At 39.6% G+C, this 14155-nt stretch overlaps 1 protein-coding gene across 1 annotated transcript in view; it reads right to left on the reverse strand.

Moving 5' to 3' along the window:
- The window catches only part of PTPRN2 (protein tyrosine phosphatase receptor type N2), a 1146107-nt gene that overhangs the window by 791698 nt on the left and 340254 nt on the right, over positions 1-14155 (reverse strand). Inside the window, exons 4-5 of the mRNA XM_089694046.1 lie at positions 11460-11577; positions 8612-8774 (exon numbers count right to left, since the gene is read on the reverse strand). Coding sequence (XP_089550172.1) covers positions 8612-8774; positions 11460-11577 — 281 coding nt within the window. The remainder of the gene's footprint in view (positions 1-8611; positions 8775-11459; positions 11578-14155) is intronic.

Raw genomic sequence — 14155 nt, forward strand, 5'->3', positions numbered from 1 at the left:
GTGTACTTGCTTTGGAAGTATAAATCACCTCTTATGTTGGGTGTCCTACATGTGTGGATGTTGCTGCGTTATATAACATTATTATAATAGTTTTTCACATTTTAGAATGGGGTGCCTCAAGACTGTCCATAATTTTAAAGGGTGCCACGAGACTTTCCATAATTTTAAATGGTGCCTTGACTGAAAAAAGGTTGAGAAACACTGCACTATCCAATACCCACTGTTGATCCAGAGAAAGGCAAAAAAACTCAATCAGACATAATCCAATTTGCTCCAGTGGGGGGAAAAATTCCTTCCTCATCCCCCAAGAGGCAATTGGATATTCCCTGGATCAACTTTACCTACACATATTGTTATCCAGTTATAGTATATGAAATGTTGAATTGAATTGTATTGTAACTGTACTGTCTGCCTTTATTTTGTAAAGCACTGTGCAAACTTCTGACATTGTATAAACCCTGAATAATAACATTATACAAATTAATAATAGTAAGTGAGTTCACATTCCGTTTAATAGAAACTGAGTTTTGCTTTAAATGTGGAGCTGTAGCCTCTGTGAATCTGCAGCATCATTCACATTTACTTGGGGCAGAATTATCTCCAATTTGGACCATTTTAGTGTAACATTATTATTACACATACAGTAAGTCATTATTATTATTACATTACTAATGTAAATGTTTTACTTTACAACTATATTATTTCACTATACTATTACAGTTTTACTGAAACTTTGGTATAACATAATTGTCAGAAAATGTGACTCCTAATTACTGCAGCTATTTTTCTGTCTCGTCATGGCCATTAATTGCCAGAGATTATGCTGTACTATTGTTCTACCATTGTATTGTAAAAACTTTATTGGTATATTTACTTTATTAAAAATCCCAGAAGGTTACTTGTCCTTTTTTAATTAGGCATAATCATGAACATTCTTCAGATTTCAGCCACAGTTACAAATATATCTGAGACTGTGTTCAGTTATGCAGAAAACAAATTCCATACATACACAGACTTATTTAATAAGGCAGAGAGCAAAGTGCAGTAACCCCTATCAACCAGTTAGAATTCATCATTAAATAAATGCTGTGAAGGAGGAGGGGAGAGGAGATATACAATGCACTTGTTTCCTCCACTGATTAAGGTTTTAGTGGAATTTTACAATATCACGTTTAGGGTGCTATACTTGCCCGGTGTGTCTCCTTGTAATTTGAGGTTCACCATGGATATAAAGCTAAGATAGGCTATTTTTAACCAGTCTTCTCCAGTCTGATGACCAAGCAGCCGACAAGGGAAGGTTAAGATCAAAATGCAGACTAAAAGGATAGTAAGGGGTTGTGTACATAGGCATCATAACCGAAAGCAGGGAAATCATAATTAGGGCTCATTTACACTTGCGGTAGCCCTCTGGAGAACAATACAAAGCATTATGCTGCTTCCTTACTGCCTATTTTAACCCCCAAAGGCCAGCACCACTACATTCACTTGAATGGGTTGCATTCAGTGGAGGTGCTTACTGTCCACTGAATGCAAAAGTGAGGGTTATTTTTGTATATACCCTTTTATACACCCGCCTTTGCAACTTTGAGGGAACACGCCTTTGGGGGGGAACGAGTATGTAGTTTTGACAGATTTGACCAACTCCCACTGCTCGGATCACTTAGGCAATGCAATCGGAAGTTCTCCTCTCCCCCCCCCCCCTCTATGCAGTCTTCTGGGACAAGTCACAGGTCCAAGAAGAATGTGGGACCAATCACAAAACACAGCACGGCTCGTACATTCACAGTGGGAAACCGGCTGTGAAGCTGAAAGCAGCATAGCCGGCTGTCCACAGTTGGGATGCCGACACTGGGAACCCGAAGCCCAGTAAAGAACCAGCCTGCATCAGGACGGTGCTGGATCCCTGGAAATGAAGGTGTCCTTTTATCAAAAGTCAGCAGCTACTCTATCTGTAGCTGCTGACTTTAATTTTTTTTTTGTCCCCCAGACTGAACAATCACTTAATTTGCATAGAGCAGTGAATTCTTAATCCTCGTTTAGACTTGAAGTTGGGGTGGGAGGGGTGGCTAAAATGTGTGGCTGACCTGCATTTTTGCCAACCGCCTTACCATTAGGCTGAAGTAGGCAGCATGGGGGGAGGTTTACATGCTGCGGTCATGATGCTTCCCTTCTGAGATCCCTTCAGAGAAGCAAAGCAAATCGCCTTGCAGCACGATTGCTGGCAAAAATGGGGTTTAAACAGGCGATGAGGAGGCGCTGCATCACTTTCACATTGACTGTCAATCTCTGGAGCATGATCCGGAAGCTCCACTTTTAGTAAATTCCCACCATGAAGCCCAGTGTCACACCACCACAGACTGAGGAGTCTGATGTATTGCATTATGAATAAGAAACTTTGAAAGACCAGTTTGGGTCCTGGAATCTGTTTTTTTCAATATTACAATTGCACATCACAAGAAACCAAGTGCTTTCCCTCTAAACAAGTGTCCCTGCCTGCCTGGAGTTCTGTTTTCACTGATCTGAGCTTGATACACTGACAGATGAATGGCTGCTATTGGTTGTAGTCAATTACATATCATAACTTTTAACTAACTTATTAACTAAGCCTGAAAGAGCATAAACTGTTTTCAGGGCAGACCTGACATGAAAGGACTCATGCGGTGGTTATAAATTTATAATATTAGATTTAACCTTTAGAACAGTTTTCAGTGGTTTACTGTACAGTGCTACTTTTGAACAAAAATCAATAATATATAAAGGGTAGAAGAGAGCTTGGCATTCTAATAAGAACTTAAAATCATGGCAGATTGACAGAAGTCACTTGGCCCTCTATTACTGAGTATTTCTTCCAGTAAATCCTGTTATATTTTATTTTCAAAACCGACATATGAAAGGTCAAGTGGAGATTTTATTTTATTAATACAACAGTCAATGTATTTGAGTGACACCAGTAGTTGAGTATAATACTGGTTTGGGATCTGTAAGCTCTGAAGTCATGTAAACAAGAGTTTTCAGGGTAACGATTGTTAAAAAGATAGATATGGGTTTGTTATAGGTACACTTCAGATGAACACAGTGGACGAGGCTTATGTTCAACTTAGCTTCTGTTTTTAATTCAGACACAGATGACCCTAGGGGTAGCATTATAACAATACTACCTAGGCCTACGGTCTAGGTATATGTGAGATGACCACCAAGCATTCTAATAGGTGTATACTCTGAATGCCCCTTGAGTTAACGTGTATATAAAAGATTTTTTCTTTTCTTTTGGATAAAGTAGGAAAGGATCAGACCCTTTGTCAATTTTTGTTTGTGAATGAACAGGAGCCTCTGTAGCTGAGGCTGCAGAGAAAGGGATTTAGGAATCAATCCTCAGTTTCTTTATCTGTCTCAAAGCCTTTCCCCCCCAACAGCGTTGTGGAAAAATTTATAACAATTTTGAAAAAAGAAAAGATTGTAAAAAAAATAATAATTTAACCACTTCAAGTCCGGACACTTTCACCCCCTTCTAGTCCAGGCCAATTTTCAGCTTTCTCCACTATCACACTTTGAGTGACAGTTACTCAGTCATGCAACACTGCACCCATATGAAATTTTTATCATTTTTTGAGACAGATAGAGCTTTCTTTTGGTGGTATTTGATCACCACTGGGTTTTTTTGCTATATAAATGAAAAAATACCAAAATTAAAAAAAAAAAATCATTTTTTGCTTAGTCTTTGTTATGACATTTAGCAAATAGATAATTTTTCTTCACAAATTTAGGCTAACATTTTTGGGGTAAAAATAACCCCATATAGTTTATATGATTTAGTCTGTGTGAAAGCTATAGAGTCTACAAACTATGAGATGTATGTTTGAAAGTTGAGATCCTAAAATGCCGGACGCTGGTATGGCATATGGCAGTGATCAGGACACTAGTATGGGGTATGGCAGTGATCAGGACATTAGCGTGAGGTATGGCGGTGATCAAGACACTGGTATTTATTAGCCAGGATGCTGTTATGGGGTATGGCAGTGATCAGGATGCTGGTATGAGGGATGGCGGTGATCAGGAAGCTGGTATGGCATAGGGGTGATCAGGATGCTGGTGTGGGGCATGGCGGTGATCAGGATGCTAGTATCAGGCATGGCGGTGTTCAGGGTGCTGGTATGGGGTATGGCAGTGATCGGGATGCTGGTATGGGGTAGGGCAATGATCAGGGCGCTTGTATGGGGTATGGAGGTTATCAGGGCACTGGTATGGTGTATGGAGGTGCTCAGGGTACTGGTATGGCATATGGCAGTGATCAGGGTGTTGGTTTGGGGTATGGAGGTGATCAGGACATTGGTATGGTGTATGAGGGTGTTTTGTGCGCACTGGGACAGGTGACAGGGTTTCCCTGCATTATTTTTATGTATATACTGGGGAAGTGATCAGGGACACAGGGGCACTAAACTGGGGCACTGGGGTGGCTGGCACTGAGGTGTGTGAGTGTGCAAGCAGCCTGACAGGCTGCTGTACACTCACACACTGCAGCATCGCTTCTCTCTGCTCTCACACTGAGAGCAGAGAGAAGCAATCTTTACATTCAGTTTCATTGTTTGCTATGTGAGTGCTGTGATTGGTCACAGCAGCCACATGGTAAAACACCACATGATAGCCCGAACACAGCAGTAATGTGATCCGCTGTGTCCGGGCGACACACCGATCAGCAGGAGCTATCAATGTGGGCTGATGTACAGGAATGTTAGCCCACATCGACGCTGCTTCCTGTCTGCCATCTATGTACAATGGGCAGACGAGAAGAGGTTAAAAAAAACTCACATTGGTTCTTTTGCTCATACAGTGTGAATGAGCAGTTTGTGTGTCTGGAACCACCCATTACTATATCAGGATACAGTGACTGTACGAACACAGCCACAGATCCTAACCTGACAGGTGTGGGTGAGTGGCCCTAAATGCACACTGTCTGTGTTTGGGGCCATACACCCACATCCACATGCCTGTCAAATTAGGAACTCCAGCCACACATACAGCCACAAACAAAATAAAACATATTGATTCACACTGTACAGGCCACAGCACCCATGTGAATGAGCCCCAAGCCTTTATTCACACAGAGAACTTTATTTATTAGCTCTATACCATTTTATCCTTGGGATTTTGCAGGATTTTTGAAAGTTGTGTTGTGTTTGTGTCACTAATTATGATTTTAGTGTATTTCTAGTAAAAATATTATTTTGATATTTTGGGGGGCCGTCAGGTGAGCTATATGGGGCCCCTTGATTTCTAACAGCAGCCCTGACAGAACGGTTAAAACTGTCCAGCCATGGAGATTTCCTGTCAATTTCTGTCTTGGAGACAAAACAAGAAGTGGGAAGAAAAATCCCCAAAGTGAAGGGAGCTCATATCTTAGACAGCTGTCACCAAATCATTTGTCCCCATTGAAAGATTTCCCCCTCACCTCATGCTCCCATTACAATTCATAAATGTAATATTTTCCCTTACTTTTTGCCTCCTTGACAGGAGTCACCAGGACAAACAAAGGGGCGAAGTCCCCAGTGGGGAACGCAGACAGCAGCAAAACCTTACCGGAAGGTCTAATTCTTCCCCACTCTATCCAAAGCGACAAAGAAAAGTTTTGCCTTCACATACACTTTAACCCTTCCCTACCTTATCTGAAAAAAAAAATGTTTACACATTACTCAAAGTGGTTGTAAACCCTCACATATACCCAGTGAAGGTCCTGGCCTCAGGTGATACTCAGAGATTAAACAAACCCTCCTACATAACTTGTACCTGTCTATCTGCAGTCTTCTCTTCTCTACATCCATTCATAGTCCAGAATTTATAAACCTTGTCTGAGAGTTCAGAAAGCAGGAGGCGGAGAGCTGACGCTACACTCTGCAGAGCTCAGTGAGTTAGAGTGTTAAAGCAGATGGGCACATCACACACACACACCGTGTAGATAGGCAGGCCTAAATCCTCAATCTGTAGGTCAACTGGGAGGTTCTGGTGTCTGCTCTCCACAAGATTAGTTCCATTTAATCTAAGGGCTCATTCTCACAAACACCAGCCCTTGCCATCCTTCCAACCGTGGATTGCTTTCAGAGGGCGGTTGACAGGTGGCTGGGAGGTGATATGTCACCCCCCTCACTTCCTGTTTTAACTGTAAAATGGCCAGACCACCGCACCACAACCGTGTGCATTTCATGTGGTTGCAAAGGGCTGCGGCACGGCACCATTATCATTACGGGGTCACTTTTGTTGGTGGTACTGCCATTGTCTTCGTTTAGGTAAGCAGCCCGGCGACAGTAAAATCAAGGCTCACCCACCTTCTTTTACTGACGTCGAACAAGCCCTAAGTGGGCAGTTACATGTACTTTACTCTTGTTGTAGGAGATATACTTCCATCTCTAAATTGCAGCATCCTTACTGCACATTCTAAAAAAAGGCAAAGAAGGATGAAACTTTCTAGCTCAGCGCCACGTGAGGCAGAGCCCAGAAATGGAAAGGGCATTCTGTAGGGTTGTTCTAAGCCATCCTTTCTCAGCTGGGCCTCTGTAGAACCCTAGGGGCCTTCCTGAAAGTTGGTAGGGGTTCCCTAAGCAGGAAGCAGTTCTGAATTTATCTCCGACCCACCTTGACCAGAAAGAGGTAATCTTCTACTGACCACTAACATTAGAGGATACCATAATTTTTTACTGTTTGCATTTCTTTCCACCATAACATGATTCCTACTCAAAATAATTTGTTGAATACAGCAGGTGGTGTTAAAAAAAGTCCTGCCCTGAGCATCAAATACTCTAAGCACACTGTGTTCTTCATTCTCTTATTTTTAAGGATAATTTTAAGCAGGGGTTCCCAGAGACCTGAAAATAATTTCAAGGGTTCTTCCATGACAAAAAGGATGAGAAAGGCTGCTCCAATCATTTATCACCTTTCCCGAGCTCATAGCACCGGTCTAACTAGAGAGGACACATACAGTATTTATAACTCTTCTCCGGCAGACTACTGGAGTCTACTCAAAAGTAGCAAGCAGAAACAATGAATAATTTCATCAAAGAAGCGATTTCAGCACGCAGAAAATTAAAACTAAGAGTCAGGATTGACAGGACTGGAATCAGGCTCCAGATTGCCTTCACGGGCACTGTCTCTACAGAAATGGCTTCCACAGGGGCCCTAACTAAGTTCAGAGTTTTCCTAATTTGTGAGAGAAACAATTGAGTACTGTCCGTGATACTTTTTTTATTTGCACTAACATACAATTTTGAGGACAAGCTTTCGGTGTATGTCCCCTTCTTCAAAGTCCAAGCAGTACTATTACAAATCACAAAGTTTAAGCAGAATGTTAGAAGGGATGAAAAAAAAAAAAGGCTACAGATAAGATACAGCAAAAGGAGGGGGAGAGGGGGGGATACTACACTCACACAGAGGGGGTCAAGCTAGCTAATAGTCATAAAACTGTTGGATAATGAGTGAGGAATCCCATGTCCAAGTTAAGGCCGTTATCTCTTGTGTCAAATAGAATTATCATTCTTAGTTCAAAAGTTTTTCTTTCCTGAATGGATTTGAATTTTCCTTTCAGAACTAAAACATTGAGGTCTACCATTGTGTGGCCTGGTTTTGTGAAATGGTGTCCTACAGGTGTGCAGAGGTCATCACCTCAAGCCTAATTTGTGAGAAAACCCTACTGGTCTAGACTCCTCTACTGGGCTACCTGTTTGAAGCTATCAAGCACCCTTTTACTGTCAGAATTGGCTCTGTTGTTTATCATATCACTACTGTGCATAGCCTTCACAAGATACATACAGTACTGTGCAAATATTTTAGTCAGGTGTGAAGAAATGTAAAGTAAGAATGCTTTCATTACACATATTTTATTTGTTTCTGCAAAGTCAGCAAACAGAAAAATTCTAAATCAAATCAATATTTGGTGTGACTACTTTTTGGTCTAAACCAGCATTAATTCTTACACTTGCACAAAGTCAGGGATTTTGTAGGATTAGAATCAGATGTATGATTAACCAATTATACCAAGAAGATTCTAATGATCATCAATTTCATATGTAGGTTGAAACACATTCCTAAACTGTTGATTTGAAGGAAAAAAGTGTCACACCAAATAATGATTTGATTTGGATTTCTCTTCTGCTCCTTTACTTTTTATTTTGTTAATTGATAAAAATAAACTTTTAACACTTCTATTTCTGAAAGTATTCTTAATTTACAGCATTTTTTTCACACTTGCCTAAAACCTTTGCACAGTAGTACATATACTTAGATACATATATATATAAGAACACTAACAGAGATGGATGGATAAATAGACCTACAAATAACACATTAAATTAAATCACAGTAACCATATTTTACCTTGAAACACACTATATACTTCTCATACCATTAAAAACTCAGAAGCATAAGACTATATGTCATATTCTTTCAAAAGAATTTATACTTCCATTCGAGAATCATGTGGGAGTCTTATTTATAATGCTGAAGGTCACAAATTACAAAGACACCTTCTAGTGATGAAAGTCAGTGCTACAACATCAAATAACAAGGTGAGAAAATATGTATGCTATCTCCTTCTATACTGGAGTCTTATTTTAAGAGGTATCATTACCGTAATGGGGGGCTGTTCACTTTTTGTCCTTGGATGGTAGCTTGGAGCTACAGACTGTGGCAGGATCCCGAGATACTGGAGATATTGGTGAAAAGATTTGGCAAAGTTCCGATTAGCTTCCATTTCATAATTCCTGTCACTTTCAGCATTTAAATTCTGACCCCTAAAAGACAGATGCAGGAATATAACAGTACAAATATCAGTTTAGTTTCAGAAAAACAGAGATCTCATTCACTTGTGTTTAATACAAACTATCTGTAAAGCCCCAGTCAGATTCAGATCATCATTCCACAATTGTCATTTTCCACACAGACTTGAATCGGATTGGCTATGGGCTAAAAAATTCAGACATTTCTTTTAAGTGTAAAATTATACCTAAAGGCAATTTTTTTTAAAGATTTGGATAAAGTGGTGAGGGGTTAGAATCCCTGTAAAGATTTTACTCTTGTCCCCATTAAGGAGATTCACACTCTCTAAATGCCTTGATCACCAGTATCACCAGGAATGAAAGTGAGGGTAAATCCAAAATTTTGAGTAGCCACTAGCAACTGGCAGGAATAAAGGGTAAATCTTCCAATTAAAACAACTGTTCCCATAACTACAGTCTAAGACAGGCCATAGACGAATCAAAAACTGAACTTTTGTCAGTCGAAAAAACAAAAATAGCTTATATGATTGTACCATTATTTGTTTTGGTTTTCAAAACAAAATCCAGCATGTTGGATCAGGCACTTTCAATTTTCTATTTCAATGGTTTTTATTAAATTTTTTAAACAGTATAAACAGAGGCAATAAAACACGCCCACGCAGGGGCTATCAATTGCACAGATAAACAAAATGCAAAATAAAAAAAAAGGGAAAAAACAATGCTCTAATGCCAACAGGGCAAAAGGTACGCCCACGCAGGGGCTATCAATGACACATAAGTTACAAAACATTAATGTAACTGATTATAACAACTAAATGCAGCTGTCCAGTCACACCAAAAACAGAGAGAGAGAGAAAAAGGAAAAGAAAGAAAGAAAGAAAGAAAGAAAAAAAAATAGAAAAAGGGGGGGGCAAAGAGCAGGGATTCAAGAGCGCCAATACCGAACGCCATTACATCCCCAGACTAGCCGGGGGGAGTGAGGGAAGGGCATATTGCAACCACGGCTAGGCACTTTCAATTTTGACACAAAAATCGGGTGGCACAGTTGACACACTAATGATGTAAAAATGAACAACCAAGAATTTTCATTCAGTATTCGTCTCGTCTATGACCTGCTTAAGAAGGGATTTTCCCTCACATTAGAAAAATATCCTCTTACTGCCTTGTTGAGTCTACAAGACAGGAAGTGAAGCGAAATATCCCAAATGAGACAATGACAACAGTTTTAACCCTCATCTACTCTATCCTAAATTATAGAATCCTACTTCAGGCTGCCTGCGGAAAACTACAGGAGTTGGTGGATACATGACCAGTCACCCTGTACAAAGAAGGACAGCAACAAAGAATAGTCTTTATTACAGGAAACCCCTGCAAAAGGCAAAGTGGAGGAGTTGTTTCATGCTGCATTATGGCACAGGTCTGGAAGAAGTGTACAAAAGACAACTATTAATGATTAATAAGTCTTCCCATATATGTTTAAACTATTAACATATAAACAGCGTAAATGTGATGTGAATATATATAAAACATAACACCTGAGAAAATGCACAATAAATAACTCACCTAAATAAATAAATGAGTACATAAAATGTGTAAGCATGCAGCTGCCCTAATAGTGAATAATCCAATAATCACCTCATGAAACAATGACAAATAAAAGCAGCGCAAAAAAATGATAAAACACAATAGCAAAGTGAAAATATAACACAAAATATAACACTTCAGTAAATATACACAAATATTTAAATCATTTGACATAAATACACCAACTGGAAAATTAAAATTGTGATGAAGTACAAAGTCCTTATTGAGCCACCAAGATCACCATGTGAACAACATAATAATTGGTTGAATAAAATCCACTCAAATATCACCACGTGCTCCAGAGGAATACCTCCCCCAATTCAGAGGCACTCACCAGATGTCTTTGCCCGCTCCATGAGATATACAGATACCCTTTACGGTTATTGTGGATATTTTGGCATGCTTTCATTTATTTTATGTGAGTGCGATACTTTCTATCCAATAAATGCTTTTTAATGGATTCACGCTATGAGTTTCCTTTCACATCTTTCCCTGATTACAGAGTGTGATAGTTTGGAGGATGTTCCGCCATCATATCAGTCTCTAATTGATGAATGGCTTGTTAATTGATGATCTGTACTATGCTGACACTCACCACAAGTGCTATTGCCTATCAGGTTTGGATGGGCCACGATATCTGGTGAGTGCCTCTGAATTGGGGGAGGTTTTCCTCTGGAGCACGTGGTGATATTTGAGTGCATTTTATTCAACCAATTATCGTTATGTTGTTCACGTGGTGATCTTGGTGGATCTACAAGGACTTTGTACTTCATCACAATTTTCATTTTTCAGTTGGTGGACTTATTGTTTCTATTTTTTTTTAGGTAGGCATGCCAGTCTCTACATTTGTCCTTTAGTTATGCCTGCCATGACACATCAAATGAAGCGGATGAGAATTCATGGGAAGGGCTAATGCTGGCCAAAAGATATTTAAAGCATCGCCTTAGTTTAGATAAGCTCAAAAGTACCATTCCACTGTAGTAGTACTTGACTGCCAAGATAGAGGAGCAAATTACCGACCGCGATGAAACATTGTGTAATGCTTAATTCATGTCTACACACTTTCAGATAAAACTAACATTAGAGAGCAAATAAAAAAGATCATAACCATCTTACCTAGAAATGCTGGAAACATCAGATGGACGAGATTCAGGTGGTCTGCTGTATACCTTGCGAATATTTGATAGTTCATTTGCAATGATATGTTGGGTGTAATCATCTTTCCAAGTCAAGCCTAAATGAAGACACAAAGTTGGTAATATGAGATAATAGATGTGCTGAGGTCTACAATCTGCAGTTATAATCAGCCCATTCCAACCATGTTTTGAATCTGAATTTCTTTGCAGAATATTTTTTGACAATGTCAACCTACTACTCTTGAGATCAGTGTCAGGCCAACAGATATATATCAAAAGTATAAAAATCCCAGAAATTCTTCATAAATTTAGCTTAGGTAGGACATGGTGTAGGACTTAATAAGAGTTGACCCAGAGAAGAATTCGGAACCACTGGCCTGGCGGGGACAACTACAGCCAAATAGTCCTTTCATGGTAGATTTCTGTGGGGTTAAGAAAGTGTACCATGGTGCCTAAGTTATTGGTGGACATTGGGAAAAGTAGATGTCCAAAAAGGACATGGTTTCTTGTTGACACATCTTCCAGCATCAGCTTTCTTTGCGGTTCTTGGCATTTGGTCACATTTTACTGCAGAGTTGTAAAAAAAGTCAGTGTTAGAAAACCTCTCCCTGCCAGACTGAACAATGAGCAGGAAGCTATATAATGCCCCATTTAGGTCCAAAACTTATTAATGTGTGAATGGTGAAGTATTCACACTCAGACTCACCAGCCCAACATTTCCTATTAGTAATGGCCCAGGGGGCAAATGCCCCTGACTCCCAGCACAGTCCTTCCTTGGGCTGACCAACTAAATAAAGGCATGAATGTGTGCATATTATAGAATCAAATACACTTCACCCACCCATCCACATATCCAAAAATTCCATTTTAAACCTTTAGCAGAAAGCAAATGTATTAAAGTGATATTACAGGCTCGTTATGATTGACAGCAGTGAGAGCCAATGGCTCCCGCTGCTGTGTCTCAGCCAATAAGGAGAGAGAGATCCAGGAGAGACAAGGCTCCTGTGCACATCACCAGATCGGGAGGGGGCTCAGGTAAGTATTAGGGGGAGCTGTGTGGGGTACAGTACACAGAAGGTTTTTTTTTACCTTTATGCATAGAATGCATGAAGGTAAAAAACCTGCAACCTTTACAACCACTTTAAGGTTCTATGCTTTTTTTATATTATACCGCTCAACAGTGTGAATTTATTTGTGACTATACAATATCCAGAAATTAATATAACTGTCTTGCAGTTCTTAATTCTATACCACATGCAAGCTTATTGATTTGTAAAATTTATTAAATGCTTCACTTCTTGTCAATTTCAGTTGTTCAAGTAATTGAAAAAGCATCTTTTCTATATTGGAGAATTATTTTTTAAAGTGTTATTTCAAAATGATGGCATTGAAAAGAACGTTCTCTGACTACCAGAAATTCTGAAAGCAAAACAATTATCTGTACGCTGTGGAAGGTACACAGCATTGTAAGCCACTGCAAATTCAAATTGCACTTCCATGTTTGTCTCCTACATTTCATTATCTGTGGATAAAACTAATTGGTAAACAAAATCAGTTCCAATAAACATGAGAATATTTCCCCTGAAGAAGCCGTACAATGGTTTTTTTTTAAGTGTTTGATTCTCAGAATATTTTAAAAAGCAGCTCCAGGCAAACAACTAAATAAAGAGATGTAAAAAACTTATATGGGAACGTTTCTATCTGCCAAACATTTTTATAAACAATGTGATTATTCTTGTCATCAGCATATGACTGCTGAATTTATGGATACATAACATAAGGTGGGTGACAACGTAGTTTGGAAACTGCAGTTCTGTGGACTGCGTGCCACTAACCACATCTGAGGAAGAGGCAAGTCCTCAAAACGCGTCAGCCTATTGGATGTCTACATTCCCTATTGCGGACTGTTACTCAGCGCGGTGTTGACCCAGCTGTTCTTTTATGACGTGCCTTGACTTTATTGTCGTTGGTGAGTACAACACCTACTTTATTTATTATTAAACATTTTTATGGTAATGCACTAGCCCGTGCGCCCTCTGTTTGTTCTTTCCTCATTCAGTATATTTGGATTCCCCCGATCTTATTGAGGGCAGCAAGGTGTGCATGTTCCAGGACATTCTTAATGTGGTTGTAGTCTGCATCAAGTCCATCCCTAAGTAAAGGAGCATTTGTGTTTGCTGGTTCTTTTTTCACTAACCACATCCTGTCTGCTTTATGTATCTCCACAATGGTAACAGTGAGCTCTCTGCAGAACCACTACTGTACCACAAGCTGGGGCTAAGAACATGCATGCATCATACACACTAGAAGGAGAACCTCTGGGGGAGTCCATGATGGAGAAGGATCTGGGTGTTCTGGTAGATCATTGATTTAATAATAGCATGTAATGCCTAGCTGTGGTTTCTAAAGCTAGCAAAATACTTGTATTTTTATACTTTACCTTATATTAAAAGGAAAATAGACTCCAGAGAGAGAGATATCATTTTGCTCCTGTATAAATCATTAGTGAGACCTCATCTGCAATATGCAGTTCAGTTTTGGGCTCCAGTTCACAAAAATGATATCAGGGAACTGGAGGAAGAACGGAAAATGGTAAAGGAATGGAGGTTGCATCATCCACTTTCAGGTCATTATATAGGACAAGGAGGCACTTTCTATATTTGGAGGAAAAGAGAT

Source organism: Staurois parvus, unplaced genomic scaffold, assembly GCF_062004578.1.
Source record: "Staurois parvus isolate SC_StPar_1 unplaced genomic scaffold, SC_StPar_1.0 ptg000005l, whole genome shotgun sequence".
In the NCBI taxonomy this organism is placed as follows: domain Eukaryota; kingdom Metazoa; phylum Chordata; class Amphibia; order Anura; family Ranidae; genus Staurois; species Staurois parvus.